General features: G+C 43.7%; 1 protein-coding gene across 3 annotated transcripts in view; it reads right to left on the reverse strand.

Annotated features, from left to right (window-relative positions):
* Positions 1–1,390: 1,390 nt before the first annotated feature.
* Positions 1,391–17,717, reverse strand: part of LOC108751137 (protein tiptop) — a 165,892-nt gene continuing 149,565 nt past the window's right edge. For 2 of the 3 annotated variants that reach the window (XM_018491177.1, XM_018491176.1), the window contains exons 3-4: positions 8,492–8,735; positions 1,391–5,876 (exon numbers count right to left, since the gene is read on the reverse strand). In XM_018491177.1, coding sequence (XP_018346679.1) covers positions 2,174–5,876; positions 8,492–8,735 — 3,947 coding nt within the window. In that variant the 3' untranslated portion in view covers positions 1,391–2,173. Of the gene's footprint in view, positions 5,877–6,690; positions 6,734–8,491; positions 8,736–17,717 lie in introns of those variants that run through there. The other variant, XM_018491178.1, reaches the window with a different exon arrangement.

The following is a 17,717-nucleotide window of genomic DNA, read 5'->3' on the forward strand; positions in this document are numbered from 1 at the left end:
ATGTTGCACGTGATTCTATAGCGAGAAGGAAACATTCCAAACGATTGCGCACGGAGGTCTACTCTAGAGCATAATCTTCTCGTAACGACTAAACATATAGAAAATGGGAAAAAAAGAGACTAATCAGTATAAAAGAAACAATGAAAGGGATGTATATAAAACGGAATTTGAGGCCTCTCTCCAATGTAATTTTTGAAGGGTCTGATGCACGCTACTCGTGCCACCAACCCAGGAATGATAAGATGCGTCCTCGATGATAGATTGAAACCAATCGCCAAAAACGGAAAAAGATTCGCGTCGCGTTTGCATTTATTCTGCGAATGAACGAAATCTCACTATAATAATATCGTCGCAACGGCGAAGTCTTTTCGACGGAGATATCCACATTTAGGCTGAAAGAGCGCAGTGACGAGGCTTAATTCTTAATAAGTTTTGCAAAATCTGTCAACACATCACTTCGGGGGGCATCAACTTCAATTTCTGTCTTTTGTTTTGTGTATTGCAAAAACTAATAATTTAAATATGTGTGTGTGCTTCCAATATAATAATTTATTTATTTTATTTGTATTTATAACTTCCTAATTAATAATAACCGATGAACAAATGATTGTAAAAGATGTTTAAAATGTTTCATTGGATGCATTACCGCTTAAAAATATGAAGCATCTTATTCAATTAATTTTTGGAATAAACTATATTTTATAAATATAATAATTTTATTCAAAATATTGACATTGATATACGAACATTTAAATAAAGTTTAAAATTAAAACAAAAAGTAAAATTACACTCATGTTTAATGTTAAAAAATAAAGTTTATTAAACTGCTTTTCAGGAAAACAACTTTAGATGTGCTGATTTTTTATTTCAGCTATAGAATATATTTTTTTCGTATATGTATTATATATTTTTCTATAATATAAAGAGATAATATATTGCATCGATATAATATTTTCAAGGAAAGAAATACAAAATTATTCTCGAAAATTATATCATTTTTTAACAGGAATTACTAAATAAAAAATTCATCGTGTACATGGATAACAATTTAAAATATAATTTCAAGTTTCGCAAGAAATACTTAAACTAAAAGGAATGCAAGAGAATTTTGTAAAATATGGATAGACTCTAGATTTATATTTATAAAATATATGTATTTATATTTTATATATATAACATATAATATTAATATGTATAATTATTTCATGTATATATAATAATTTTATCTAAAAATTGTAAAATGCTTCAAATTTTTAAATAGTAATGTATAACATAAATTTAATCATCAGTTGATTTTTTTATATTGCTAAAAATTAACTTATAGCAATGAGTCGTAATTATCTCAATTGTACTATATATAATATTAATTATAGTTTTTTGTGTTGAGCAAGCAGATGTAGGCTCAATATATAGAAATATGTAATAAGAGTTAAAAATATAATTTTAATGAATTCAAATTTCAATGCTATAAGCAAAAAAGGATTTGTCTACTATTCACTTAAGCTTATTCTACAATGTGTTTTTTGTTCCCTGTTTTTGGTTTTTTTGCTATTTTTTATATCTTGTCTTCTTGCTTCTTATCTGGTTTTTTGTTTTCTGTCGTTCGGAATAAAGGTTAACGAACTTCAGAAGAAACAAGAAACAGTAACAAGAAATACAATTATTGTTAAAACGGTCGCAAAAGGGGAAAAAAGCAAGAGGTAGAAAGCGAGAAAACAAATCGCAAAAAGCATATCGTAGAATAGGCTTTTAACACAGAAATCAGCTTTCGTTTTTATGGCATCAAAATCTAAACTCAGTAAATTTATATCGATTTCAGTCATTGATTTGTAAATATATATCAATTACAAGAAAACGACAAATATAATATGATTCAACTCATTTCGTCTTGCAGCAATAAGGATATAAGATTTGTATCAAATGTACAGATGATAATGTGAAATTATTTTGTAATTGTACTTGAGCTCTCATATGATCTCTTTTCCATTATCAATATAGCCACGACACAGCCTCTTTAAGCATAAATCCGAAGACGTCGGATGCACGACGACGTCTTTCGGCGCAGCGGTGTTCGCGGGAAAAGGGGATGAAAATTTTCACATCGCTAGTTTTACAGTCGTTACAGTATAGATACACTTATGTACAAGTGGCACCGCTACTTACGGGGCTCGGACTATACGTACTTGCTGGACAATTGCTTTGCCAGCTCCGTATACTTGAGAAATTTGGAGTGCGGGCTCTCCTCGAGGGGTGAGGCCGCTGACTGCGACGGGCTGCCGTTTGCCTGTGGAATCGGCGGCGACTTGTTGCGCTGCGACGTTGGCGGCGACGAGGAGTTACGGCTCGGCCCACCGGAAGTGCCCTGGGAAACTGCCGCGGCGGCCGCGGCCGCGGCCACTGCCGCTGATCTGCCGATGTTCAATGGATCCGGGATGACGCCATCTTTGACAAAGTGCATCTTGGACAGGTGATGCCTGTACGCACCTTTCGAAATAAAGGGCGTATCGCAGAATGCACACTTCATTATTGAATCCGCGGTGACCACGGCGTCGTTGCATGCCCAGCTGAAAGCCAAGATGGCACCTGGTGTTGGACCGGGACCTGGACCGGACACCCCTACCGTACTACCGCTGCCCGAACCGATGGTACTACCAGCCGCGGAACTACCTCCGGATCTCGAGGTGCCGCTAGCACCGGGACCTCGCGTTTCTGTCTTATCGCATAATTTCTGCAATGCCGCGAGAGGATGGCTGCTTGTTTTACGTCCTTGCGAGTCGACGTTATTACCGCTGCCACTACCACCACCGCCGCCGGACAAGCTGTCGAACATGGAGGAAAGCGCTCCGAGACTGCTGGATGCCTTAGTGTCGGGTGTACCTCGCGGCGTGACCGACCGATCGCTGCTAGTGGGACTGCTCGTGCTGTTTCTACAAGGACTGCGCGCGACCTGTTCCACTTGGCTGGTCGGCCGGGGCGTAGGTGGATTCATACGAGGTGACAGAACCTCTCGTCCGTCTTCCGGCGTCTCATGAAGGCTACTTCTTCGGTGATTGTAGGAACTCTGATCCTCCTCGTCCCTGCAGTCGTCCACTATCTCCTTCTTCACGAACACTTCCCTCGTCGATTGCGACTGTTGTTGCTCCTCCTCGTTTGCGCTTCGTTCTTCTGTTTCCTCGTCCCTTGGTTCTTTCTTCACTACCACGGTAGATGACTCATCGTCTCCGGATTCTTCCGCGGTTTGATGATGGCGACTAGGTAACGAAGCGGCCTGCTTCTCGGGAGTGACGCGATGATGATGAGGCAGAGAACTCGAATGTCTTTCGTGACTCGTGTTAGTCAGGTCCATGCGTCTCTCCGGTGTCATAGTATCCGTCCTACCGCTTCCTCGCTCTGATATCGAACTAGACTCGCTGCCGCTTCGCTCCCTTCTCGCCGCGGCATTGGCGTTGTAATGTTGCTGCTGATGTTGCTGTTGATAAGATCGAAGCAGATTCATCGTTTGCGGATCCACCAGAGGTTTTGTGTAATCTACACTCTCGTCGATACCCAAACGCTTAAGAATGCTCGTACCCATTGGCGCACCGGGTTGAGCGTGATGCAAGCCGGGCGTACCGTGCCTCACGCGAGAATCGAAACTCTTTTCGATCAGCTTCTCTATTGCATTCAGAACCGACGGTGAGGTACCCATCGGGGCGGTAGTTTCATTAGCAGTTGGTGTAGGAGTGTCTTTTCCCGGCGTGGTCGCGTCGCTGGCCGAAGATGGCGACCGGTGATGCCTCGACGATATCGAAGACGTTTCCTCGTTGACGCTCTTACGTCCGCTCTCGGTTGGTGGTAACGTCGCGGGCAAATGATTGGACATGAGCGCGTTCTTCAAAAAGTTCCGCTGATTAGCACCCACCGTGCCCGCGCCGATGCACTGGCGTATGTGCTCGACAAAAAGCGGGGTCTCTATCTTCTCGCCACATTTCTCGCACGTGATTCTGCCAGCGTGCTTGCCGAGGCTATGAGTCAAACCCGCAATAGCGTCGCCATTCTTGAATTCATTTTGCGCGCGTTCTAGCTCGAGTAATTTTCTCACGGGCAGTGACTTTTTCCGCTTCTCGCGCGTTTGCCGCCGACGTCCACCGCTTTCTGTAATCGACCGCATTATATGCTCCTTGTAATGCGAATTCTTGACCATGTGGTTGCTCAACTCTTTCAAGGAGCTGAATGCTTGATCGCAAACCTTACAGGTCAGCACGGCGCTGACGTGACTACTTGTAGCGCCTGCTCCGGGACCACCATTATTTCCGCTGTGAGGTCCGGACCCTCCACCCGGCTGTACCCCTGTGCCACCTCCTCCACCAGCGACACTTCCGCTACCTCCGCCGGCGCCTGTAGAATTACCGCCCTTGCTGTCATCCGATGATTTCCAAGATATTATCTGTTCTTGAGAGATGATGTTCGTATAATGTTGCGTTTGCTGCATATGCGAGGTCATCTCAGCTAGCGAACGGAAACTCTGTCCGCACCACATACATTTTAGAATCTGTCGCGTTTGTTCAGCCCCTTTACCCAACCAGACATCTTGGCCTCGCACGAGTTTCCGCGGCAGTGGCATCGTTTCCTTAATCAGTAGATTTAAATCGGATGGACTTTGTTTGCTGCTAGGTGTACCCGAAGTGTTGCTGCCAGTATTGCCGGTAGATGTCTGCGGTTGATGCGGTTGTTGAGGCGGTGGTATGGTAGGCATCGTCGTCTGCTGTGAGTGAATTCCTGGTGCTGGCGGTGGTACCGGCATGTTCACACCGCAGTGCTTCGCTTCCTTCATATGCGTCGTCATTGCGGCCAAAGTCGGGAAACTTTGTTTGCACCACACGCATTTTAGAACATCTTTCGCTTGATCGGCACCTTTATTCAACCAGTGAGACTGCCAAGCGCTGTGACGACTGCTGGACGTCGTCGCTGGCGCATTGGCACCTGTCGCTGTAGCACCACCTCCGGAAGACGACCTGAAGAGATCCTCCCCGCCCAGCTTGCTCAGCTCGCTCATTTTTTCGAGCGCCTTTGTAGCCTCGCTAGGTTGATACGGCTTTTCCAACGCGGCCGGCGGCTTCATCTTCCCGTTCCAAAGCTGATGATGATCCACCACTCCGCTGGTGCTCTTCGGGGAAAGCTGCTGCTGACTAGTAGCCGCTGCCGCTACCGCTGCGGCGAAGTACGGAAAGTGCGTGGCCACCACCGGCGACGTCCAGGGAGACACCACGGGGGGTCTACCGAAACCTGATGGGGCAACTCCCGGTGCTGCTTCCTGATGACTCATGGAACTTGCCGTGGAACCCAGTCTTGATGACTTGCGAGGTGGCGGCGGTGGTGAATCTTCCGGCTCAGGTCGTTTCCTGCTGGATACCGAAAGATCCAACGGACCATTGTTCGTCTCCGTCGAGGAAGACGGCGTAGGTGGTTTGCTGAGATTTAATATCTGCTCCTCCTCGTCTTCTTCAGTCGAGGACGTTTTTCTCGTGCTAAAGTCTAGCACAGCCGGCAGGGGTGTCGCTGACGGCGAAATCTCTCCGACGCTAGTAGGCGACACCAAGAGGCCGGGGGTGGCGGCTGGTGGCGAACACGAGGAGGAAACCAGCGGCGACACCGAACCACGCGATAACGGCGAGTGGCCGAGGAGGAGACGCTGATGGCTGTGTTGCAGATACGCCGCCATGACCGCTGCCGAGTGGGGTGGTAGCAGGGAGTGAGTTCCAAGGGGTAGAGGCACGATACTACTTGGACTGACTGGGCTCGCGCTGCTCCTGGTAGCAGGTGGTGGGGGACTTCCGGTCGCCGGACCGGATGATTCCCGAGAATCTCTCGAGGGACAGCGCGGACTCATTGGCTCCCTGAAATTGTAAACGATATCGAGCGCTATAATTTGCGAGTACGAATACACACGTACCTCTCTTCGAGATCTCTCTAGGATTCGAAGTGTGGCTATGATGGATGAAACGAATCTTATCGGAGCTTGGCGTAAAAGTACGAAACGTTTGCAGTCAGGCAGTGGTCATTAATCATGATAATCGCACGATAATTTTCTTGTAACCGATCTGCGAGCACCGCAGCATAACGCAGGTGACGCCGTGACGTTAATATTTCATAAGCGTCCGCCATAGAAATTACTACGCAAACAGCTTTCGCCGTATTATATGATGAGAAGGACGGATACCCGGAATCATCGGTAGAAATAAATGGAAAAAAGGCTCGCGTGATAAATAGGGCCTAGAGCATCGTTGGCAACGATGGCAACAGCGATGGATAACTCACGCATGAAAACGTGTCTGTCGTGCTAGCGTGTACACGCGAAATGTACACAACACACAGAAGCGTATCTTGTAAATGTAAATGCAACGAACATTACGCGACACGACGCGACAGATTATTATCGATATGGAGAACGAAAGTAAACACCGTGCTACGCGATGCGTTATTTGTCGACTTTAAAATACGAGCGTTTGCGATCGCGGCTACGAATCCACGATTCACGCGCGATCACAAATACGCGAATACGACGTAGCGCTCGCGAGGTAGACGGAGTTCCGATCGTGGACAAATTACGATTAATTGCACGCTCTACCGATGAACGTTAGTCATCCAGCTCGCGACGGAAAAACCGCGCGGATTGGTCGAAGTTGTCGAGTGTGCAGAAGCGATCGATACCTGTCGCAACGTCATCAACGCGCACGAGGATCGACTGTCGGAAGGGAGCACGTGGTCGGAACGATTAGAGAACGTTGTAATGGATTGTGCGAGCCTCGACGCGCGATGTGTGCGCAGCGCGGCGACGTTCCAGGCCTGTCGACGGCTCGCTCGTAACTGACTGTTCCTGACTGAATGCCGAATGCGTGCCGCGAGATGAAAGGGGACCGCTGCCACGCATGCAGGGGAAGTTTTTGGGGGCTGGCGGGACGGTGCGGGTGTACGGGGGAGCGGGAGCGCCACTGCCGCCCCCGGTTAGGAGGCAGCGCCTGCTAGTGGGGCATCGTCGGTGTGGGACGATGTGTAACACGTGCCTATCTCTATTAGCCGTGTGACGTCGCGCGCGGCAGACACCGATATCAACTCCGACACCGGCTTATTTATCCCTATCCGGGGCTTCGCCCGCCCGCCACCCGCTTGTTCCGTTACCACTTAACCCTCGCCGCCTGACGATTACCTCGCGCATACATGTATTTATGAAAGAGACTTCGTGACGATTTGTTGCTCTTAAACAACGACGTACCTCGTGTACACACGAGGGACTCCCGACGACGGCGAACATCAAAAAACTCGCGGTGTCGCGTCGGCGCGACTCGCGATGATTTAAACGCTTTATTATAAGGAGCCTCTGCGCCCGGATAAAGCACCGACTAATGAGTGCGCCGGCAGACAACGTCAAATGAAATTTAGGTACGTGCCTCTGACTTTATGCCCGCCATTACGCGTCGCTGCTACGACCGTCGTAGGTGATTTGCACCGAAGCGTCACTCGCGCGGCTATCTGCGGCTGATTTGTACAGGCTGCTGCCTCACACGGCTAATGCTTGACGCCAAGTGTTCCTTTCTTCACGGACGTAACTCACCCACGTGTCTTCTCGACACGAAGAGACACGTGGAGACACATATACATAGGGTGTTCCAAAATTCGCGAATTAAAATAGTATGGTAAAAATTTTTTGAAAAGTTAAGCAAAAGATTTATTTCTAAATTTTATAGCAGTAATTTTTGAGCTAATAATGTTTTAAATATGATCAATTTTACAAGCTATATTTGAACGGCCATTTTGAGTCATGCGTGTAACGAGTGCGAATGAGCTAAATGTAATCAATTGGCCATATTTAAAAAATCTTTATATCTCGAAAACCACTGCTTAAAAGAAAAATTTACAAATAACTTCTTTGCTAATTTTTTTGAAAATAATGATTTAAAAATATCGTGGATATAAATGTACGGAGATCTACACGACTTATTTAAGTGTGATAAGAAAGACCAAAGTTGATATGGATATATAAATAGCTACTGAGAAAGTGCGAATAAAAGTTGTCATTACTCGTTCAACAACTCGTTTCAGCTAACACGAGTGATGTTTTTGGTCATTACTGTGTATCGACAAAAGCTTTTTTAAGTTCTTGGCATATATAATCAAGTCTTTCAGGTTTCAATAATTATCTCCATCAACATTTACCGACTTATCCTATGGAGAAACGCGTATCTGTTTTTTTTTTATGCACATTTTGTGATTGCTTTTCTCAGTAATTATTAAGACAGTAGTTATATAGACAGAACATCAATTGAAGATCTTATCACAATAGTAAACTAACCTACATTTTGAAAAAAACCGTGTAAAAAATGAATGAAGAGCTGGTGATCCATTTTCACCAATATCATATAGCTACATTGTCGCTTAATCCGTGTTTTTAATTTTTTTTTGTAGTAAGGTCTTCAATTGTGCATGGATAGAAAATTATAGATGCAAAATTCACCTATCCGGAGGTCCCGTATCTCGCAGGATAGTCGGGTTTAACCTTGAGGTGGCGGAAGGTGGGGGTGTGGGTGGCGATGCCTCCTCGTCGTCCTCTTCGTCCGTTCCCTCGGCATCCTCGTCCTCCTTCGCAGCGGGTGCGCAGCCCCTCTCGCTGGGGCTAATAGGGCCATCCTCGTCGACGCAATCGCCCTCCTCGCCTTGGAGGTCCGTACCGGGCGCAGAGCCTTCGACGCCGTCCTCCCCTGAAACAAATAAGTAAAATAGCGGATTAGTAGATTAGATCAATTGTAATTTAAGAAGAAATGGCTACTCCATTAACATGCCACATCTTATAAAATAACGGCGTTCTGTTACATTTCTGTTACATTAAATGCCTGTATAACGAATATTTCATTGATGCCTTTTGCCATTTGTGTAACGGAATATAAGTAGTTATGTTGCTTCAGCAATCTAGATATCTCCTCATTGACCCATCGGCAAATTTTCTATTAAATTTGCAGATAAGATGCTGAGTTTGAAAAATACGATACACAACTGTATCGTTACTAGGAGTAAAATATTCCTCCCTGTCAGTATAACCTCGCGTGACAAGCAAGCAAACTTGTATTGCAGGATATACTTATGTATTACCAAGCAATTTAGAAATCAAAAAATCGGACACAAATACATATCAGTTAACGACATCGTGTATCGTCTTTTCTGCGTGGAGATCGTTGATGTAGGACGCGAATCAAATCCTTCTGTCACCCGCCGTATCTTGATAGAAGAGCAGAGAAGAACGTACGACCTAAGAGTGGAGATACTGAGAAATGACGAAGCTAAGTACCTAGGAGTGATATAAAGGTTTAGATGGCGAGTAACACAATGGCACTATCGGTTCATTTATCAGCCTTTCGCGACGACAGCAACGACGACGACGACGACGACGACGACGGCGACGACGACGACGACGATGGCGACGACGATGGCGACGAATACGACGCCCAAGAGGGAGACGAAGAAAGAGAAAATGCGAACTACGTCGGATACGTCGACGTCGTCAACGACGAGGTATTGTGTGGCGGGACAAGGAGTTCCATCATCTGCATTATGAGTTTTAATCAAATCGTTTCCATTTGAACCCTCGGTAATGAACGGCGTAACTGTCGCTTTGCGACTGTGCAAAGAACATAACCTGATCTAAGATCAATAAACATTTATGGAAGGAAATTACGTTGCGTAAATTTTATCCAGGAATTCCACATTGTGTTATATCTGATAATTCCAACCGTATTCATGATTCAAATATTAACCACGCATATATTGAAACATCTCATTACATTACTATCGTACGATTATCTAACGAAAGTAAGCTACACTTGATAGACCTGGACGTGAATACTCAGTGCCAACGGAATCTTCCTAGTCGCCATCTTGCTCCCGGCATATCCTCTCTGAAGAAGGGAGTGCCGTGTCCTCGGTCGCGAGCAATCGCCAAGCTAAGCGAGAGCAGGGCGAGAGCGAAAGATGGTCAGCTCACCTCCCCTCATAGAGGGTGGGGACAACCAGGAGCACCGTCCTACTTTGCCGAGAGTGACCAACCAAACGATCGTTTGTTCGCAGACAGGCTACGGAAGAGGGAGAGAAAGGAGATCGCACATTGATCCGCGGGTGCATCAGCAACTAATTACGCAGATTTATGTCCCCATTGTCCATTGTCTCTCTACCGGGAGCGATTCTCTGGTGCCCCGGCGCGGACCATTCGATGGAAGCGACTGGCTGGCCGATCCGGTTGGGACCAGCCGTAGGACGGCGAGAAGGTGCACGACTACGGAGAGAACGACGGGGCGACGACGAGAGGAGATAAAAGGAGGACCTCTTGGAGGATCGCTCAGATCCAGGCGCGTATCGAAGAGGAGAATGCAAGAAGTCGAGGAACCAAGCGGGCGGACCACCGGCGGGCAGCCCCGCCCGCTACAAGTATGGTCCGTCTTCTACCCTTCCGGGGGCCCCCCTTCGAGCGCTTGATCGCAAATCCGTGGAATCTATTTGCGTGCCGTTCATTTCTAACCCTTCCCACCCGCTTGTACATGATAGCTGGATTTGAAGTGGTATTGTTTCAAAATTTCAATCGTGACCGTCAGCACTGCACCATCTTCATCTCCAGCCAGAGACTTTAACGAGCGTTGCTCTGTTTCCGGAAGCAGCGAATGACATTTTGATACTGTCTTCATACGTACACGCGTGCGACAATTACATTAGAAGAATCATTCGTAAGCATTCATCAGAAAGGCAAAACCCTTTATTTATATAATGTAATTGATTCAGTATTATTTAATGCTTTAAGTTTAACTTTCAAAGACGGGAAAACCACTGTAATGATGTTGACAGTATCATATTTTAATGCAAGAAATACAATGAAATAATGAATTATAAGAATTATTATATTTCATTATTTCTGTATTTCTTGTCTCAAAGTGACACTGTTTCGTAACAAATCATAATAAATCTTACTTGAGGAAAAGCTATAAAAATTACAAAATGAACCTCTCTCGTCCTCTAAAACTTAATTTGTTTAAAAGAAATAAAATATATTCGGACAACTTGCTTATTATTTTACATTATTACTTTATATTATAATATATTTTTTATATTATATATATTATATCGAAGTCACAGGATTTGGATACTTTAGTAGAATACTGACTCCCAACTCAATCGTAATGACAAAGGTCACCGATGGTTCCGCGACTCGGAAATATTCCACCGGCGATCGAGATCGATCGGATGTCGACGTCGGGCTCAGTAGGATGCAAATGCTCGCACGAGTACAGTTCGTGCGGGGCTATTGGCAGGCCGCTAACAAGGACCGCACCGGGTTGCGCATCCCGGACATAGCTTGCCGGTAAGATACGCTTCGAGAACGAGGAGTGTGGCGTACCGAGCTTAAAAGCGGCCGAGTCTTGACACTCGGCGAGATGCTACCGGCCGATATCCGGCTCCTCCTTGACTCATCCGAACCGCTGCACGTTAGAAAAGAAGTGTAGTGTAAGTGTATTAGCGACCTGTGCTATGCCGAGAGCGGGTCGCGCTATCTACGATGGCGATGGTTCTGCACCAATAGCCCGCCTACGACTCTTGGTCCAGAACAATAATTAGTCTTATCGGCGAAGCATCCGCTTTCAAACCCGTTACGATCTCTGCTTGACTTTTCTGCACATTCTCTCTCTCTCTCTCTCTCTCTCTCTCTCTCTCTCTCTCTCTCTCTTTCCTTTTACAAATGTATGTCGCTGCGCATTCTCTATTTTCCCCTCTTGCCCCTTTGTCGTGTTTCTCCTCGCCCACCTTTACGACGAACCTGCGCACGAGTTACGGATATAGATAGCAGACACCTGCATATATTGGCGTACACATGTTGGCGATGTATCAAGGACTAACTGGTATTGGTACCGCGACAGTATTAGCTATCCTGACCGCTAGTCGTAAGGATCTAGGTGTAAGAATCGAACAACTGAGCTAGTCACGCTCGTTATTCGTATGGACGATCGGCAGTTGCTAATTGCTGATAAATCCCTTTATACATACATAAAGCTTTAAGCGAGTATTGTGAAAGAAAACTATGTCGGCTTTAATTAATTGCGTTAACATCACAGAGAAGTATTAATCATTTTTAATGTATACAAATAAATTCCATTATCGCAAATTACAAAAAAATTGTAATCAAAAGAATTTCAAAAATAAAATAAAACTTGAGATAAATATTATTTGTATTTCATTATATTTTATAAGCAAACTGTAATTTATTTAATAATGCTTATCGAATGTACAGAAAGATAGACTTTAACAAGTAGGGATATTTCTTAATTCTTAATAGTTATCGGGATTTAAGTGACAAGAAAACTTTATTGATCTAGCTGGATCTTACTGCTTAATTAAATAATATTTCGTTACGAATTTATTCTCGTATCCAATTATGTAAACTGCCGAAATAATTGTCGATCTTGAAACGCAACCCTAAACTAAAACTAAAATAGTAATAAATTAAACTTGACAAATAATTTAATCATACAATTAATGCTAATAAGCATCCTAAAAATCTGTAAATAATTTGTTGCAAAAATTACTTAGATTTAATTACAATCTAATTTATTCTGACATAAACTTTTGCAATGCGATATAATATAATGTCTTTTAAAAAAAACCAAGAATAAAACTGATTATTTCCCGTCAATTTTTGAACGTATTCTTTTGAGGTCATTCTTCCGGAAAACGATTTGTCATTCTTAGACGTACGAAGGCGGAACGAGTCGCCAAGATGAAATGCGGTAAGCCTTACAAATGGCAGAACGAAAAATAAGGTGTTAAGACAAGGATCCTTTAGTGCATGTTCATAAATTGCGGCCGTGAGTAAGGCGTAAATTTTAGCGTTCATAGGCATCCGCGCTAGTGTCAGCTTGTGTACTTTAGTGATTTACGCGCAATCAACGCGTTAAATCAGTTAGGTTTACTTGTAATTAGCATCTACGCCGAACGTTCATCCAGTAGGAAAATTTATAATGCAAGGTGTCTGTTTAATTGTTTGTAAGAAATCTGATATGCAGAGCGGCTGCTTTTAAAGCGAGTAAGATAGCCGAGTATTTTTTCAGTAAATATGACATATACGTTGTAGACACAACTCGATGTGATTAAAAGCATAATTAGAACAAAAATACAATGTAAATGTAAAATCAAAATATTACACAATATGCACTGAGTATAACATATCTTAAAAAAAATCTATTCAAGTTACTAAAAATTCTCTCTTAAATATCGATTGATAATCTAATTCATTATTTTGTGAAGTACTAAACTATATCAGTCACTTTAAAATATAAATAAGGTATGATGTATTACGCAGAAAAAAAAAATCTTCCTTTGGAAATAACCTCATATCTGTCGATTCGATGTACTAGACATTCACAATCAACTGTGTGAAGGCAGCTACGTACATGAGCATTCGCCGGTCTTTACTCTCTCCGTCTCTCATTGTCAGACAGGCCGTTGGTGGATACCGGTAATTACATAACCACCGTGTTAGAATGTAGAGCTGCGTACATCAGAAAAGATCTTCGCGAGAGAGCCGCCCGACTTCATGGTGCACGAAGTTAATTTCTCGTCTCTTCCACGTCGGGACGGCCGAGCGAAGTTGCTGGGACGCCTTCCGAGACGGATCTTTGATAAGTAGTACTACTCGCGCACGGTTATCTCGGCGAATATCCCGGGGAGGCGCGGATCTTTCTATCTCCTTCGTGTTCTCTCTTTCTCTCTCTCTCTCTCTCTCTCTCTCTCTCTCTCAAGGCAGCAATGACGCCACGCCGGGGCAAGTAACCGGGTCGAACTTTAGCAACGTACTGGCAATAAAACAGTACATAATAACAAGCCGGCGGCTGCGGCGGCAGGGAAGGAACAAAAGGAGAACCCGGAGGAGGACAGGAGAGGAGATGAATTTCTGATGCGAGAACCGTCGGAAGGCTGGCGGGGAGAGTGACAGGAGGCAGACGAAGAGACGAACGGATGGACAGGCAGACAGACGGACGAACGGACGGGCGGACAGAAGGACGAAGAGGGACGGCGAGAAGAGGGAGGCCTCGCATTGTGATTCTCTCGCGGTCTGCCAGAGAGTGACTGACGGGTGAATCCGTTTTCTCCTTCCTCCGCGCGTCTCTTCCTCTCTCCCTCGCGCGTGCCTTCTGTCCTTCTTTCCGTGTCTCTTTCGCTTCCCTCTTCCTCCCCCTCGCGCGAACTCCGCGATTCCTCCTCCTTCTCACGGAGTAACCGGCTTTGAAAGCCTCATACTCAATCCGTATTCGAGAGATACAAGACGTTGATTTACGACTTCCTCAAGTGATGATCCAGATTTTTCAGATCGATCGGGAGGGTCGCGCTCCGAGCCCAGAAGAATATCATTCTTGTTTCGAGAGTTTGAGAGCAAGGACGATTACAAGATATTCTTGGAGTGACATGTAACATATATTTTAAATACCATTGCGAATGAACTAAATAAAAGTTCTTATGAAACAGAGTGATATAGTCTAGCATAATTTTCCCTAGTCTAATATTCTAGTGCATATTATAAAATATTCGAAAACTGTTGTTGCGTCCGAATCTTAATTTATTAAGCGTCGCACTTATGTACATTAAAAAATGAGACAAAACTAGTTTATTCAATGTAATCGTTATTCAATCGTTATTCAATGTAAATTTATTCGAATGACAGAGGTCACGATTTTAACTTAAAAGGACAAATTTGCATCCTTGATGAAAATTAAACTTCCAAGTATTCACTCTCAGTATGGCTTCAAGTAGATGCACCAAGGAACATCTGAGGAATTAGATCAATGCACTTGGTATCGAGGACCAAGTAAACGGACTTCTTTAGCATTCGATCCCTTCAGACTCATCCTACTTCTTTTTTTTTTTTTCATTTTGGCCCTCGATCTTAAGTCCCTCGAATGTCAGGTGGTCAGATTCGTGACTCACTTAGGTGTTCTTTAGGACGACGTGAACAGAACAAGACGACAGGCTCCAACCGAAGACGGAGTACCTTCCTACCGTTGTCTACCTGACTGATTGACTGATGAGGCGACTGTTATCCTAAGTCAACACTCACTCCATCAGTCTGTCGAATTTCCCCTTCCTATGAACCATTGCTGCGTTCCTTCGTTGCTACTCACGCCATCGTAAACGATGTACCCCGGTTAGATTCTACATCTCTATGTATAATTCCCGAGATGGCCCATCAAAAGAAATTGCTAATGACATTGATGGCTCGCGTCTAGAAATGTAAGTAGAAAAGCGCGATTAACATTAGGCTAAATGTCCAAATAAATGAGAGACCAATACTTGAAGTTACAAAATTGATGATTTTAAAAAGTAGTTTTTTTTTTAATGCGATTATCAGTTTTGAAATCGATATCATTTTGGAATTATTTCTCCTGACTGAAATTTATCCTGTGTAAATACATACTGAAATTTCAGGAACTGAACTACTCATCCGGAGTTAAACTACTCATACGTCAGTATTTCTTAAACTTGGTCTTTCATTTTCTGATTAATTTGTGGTTGGGTTATATTCGTTTTCACTAACGTAGATTTACTTTAATCTTGGTTCAATTTACTCGTTATCATTTTTTAATTCTTAGAACTAAATAAATCAATGAAGAGAGTAAGTAAACCGAGCTTAAAGTTAATCTACATTGGTGACAACGGACATCTGATAATGATGTAAAAATTGTATTTTTCTAGTTATAATTAGCACTAATTATAATTAGTCTAAATTGATGATGTTGTAGTGAATAACTTTTATAGTCAACCATTTACTGTCAAATCACTAATGATTAATCATAGATAGAACATCACAGTTTCAACATTATTATCAGGTTAAGTGAGATTAAATTTAAATCACAAATTAACCAGAAAAGAAAAAAATTGTGCCCATTTTCATCAATGTAAGAATAACTTTAATCTCGAATTAACTTACCCTTCATCTTTTTCTAATTCTTAAAAAAATGAACAGTAAGTGAGTGGAGAATAAAATCACTGTACATTGGCGGAAATCGAGATTAGTCAGGTAAAACTTCGAGTCGATTTGTCACGTATACGGATTAAATATATGTAGGAAATGCGTGGAGATCATCGGTTAACCGTTTAAAAAGCGATCAACGAATGCAATGTCACGCTGCGGGATCCATTGGAAGCGGAATCCGCATAGAGCGTACTCTCCTTCAATTTTCCACGGATATTCCGAAGTCGCGGCACTTGGACACGCCTCGTTCAATCTCGCGCGATCGACATGGGCTGTGAAAACCCCGAATCCGCGTCGCCCGATTGCTTTTCTCTGCTGCCATCGCCTTCTCTACGTGTACTCGAAATCTTTCCCCGTTCTTCTCTCTCTCTCTCTCTCTCTCTTCCCCCCCCCCCGCGCGTCCGCCTTCCAGCCTCCCTTTCAAGTTGCCCCAGCCTTGAAATACCGAGCTCGGAGATCTTGGATTTCCGGAGCCGGTGTTTCTGCTGCGAAATTGTCGTGCTGCCTCGTAACAAAATCGCGCGAACTGCCGCGAATATTACGCGCCGCAATCCACGGAGCTTCGTTCGCGCTTTTCATTTCGTTCAACCGAGAGCTACGAAATCTGACGTCTATAGGACGCCTGCCTATGCGCGACTTCGACTGGTATCCATTGATTCGACTGGCGCTCGTCATGAGCCAAAGCTAGTCTCAGACAATAGTCTCTAGACGAAAATCTCGGTAGCTTCGATTGTCGTTTTCCGGTGGTTAGTAATCATTCAGTGAACTTACATCGTAATTTATTAAGATATACGTTGGCATCTCCCTCGCTTTGCTACACGGTTCACCTTATGCGACACGATATTTTTCGACATTTCCGACAAGAGGGATCCATTTAAGAATCGCGTTTATTATCTGGTACACCTGATCCCGAGAAACGTACTTATCAATCTCGCGTAATAATATTATTATCCGTATGGTGAATAAGGAGCAACGCTAAAGAGGTATCTACTGTGGCAATAGAGACTGCCCAACTGCATACGTACGCGCGTAGCGATAAATTACCACGACGGGGGTGAAAACATCGCGCAACCGAGTGATTATTTATCGTAGAGACCGATCGTGAGGACTTTATCACCCTGTTGGCGATCATTCCCGCAGTACATCGCCCGCGCTCTCATCGAATGATAGCAGGTTAGTCTGCATGTGCATGGCGCACATAAACTGTTAAATTAAAGTCGATCCTTTCGTTGATCCACACCATCGATAGGCTCCCCATTAATAGCTCGTAATTTACTATTGCCGATCATAGTATAATGGCTAATTAACATTTGCGAGATTAACACTTCCGCATATAATTTTATCAGTGATATCGTCCTATCTCGATTTGATTAAAAACATTTGTGTATAAATTGTGCGCAAAATAATATCATGCATAAGTAAACGGCAGTATTTCCAAGAAAAATTAAAGATTTATCATTAGCGAAAGTTTTGTTACGCTAACTAACAGCTATAATTCTTCTACTATCACGATGCTCTACAATTTACTCCTAACGACGGAGATGGCGAATGTATATTCAACGGTAATTCACTTTAATAGACAGATAATCGCAAATTTGACGTTGAGAATTATATATCGATAAGATATAATCTTCTACATATATATATATATATATATATATATATATATATGTATATACAT

The sequence above is a fragment of the Trachymyrmex septentrionalis genome, unplaced genomic scaffold (genome assembly GCF_001594115.1).
Source record: "Trachymyrmex septentrionalis isolate Tsep2-gDNA-1 unplaced genomic scaffold, Tsep1.0 scaffold40, whole genome shotgun sequence".
In the NCBI taxonomy this organism is placed as follows: Eukaryota; Metazoa; Arthropoda; class Insecta; order Hymenoptera; family Formicidae; genus Trachymyrmex; species Trachymyrmex septentrionalis.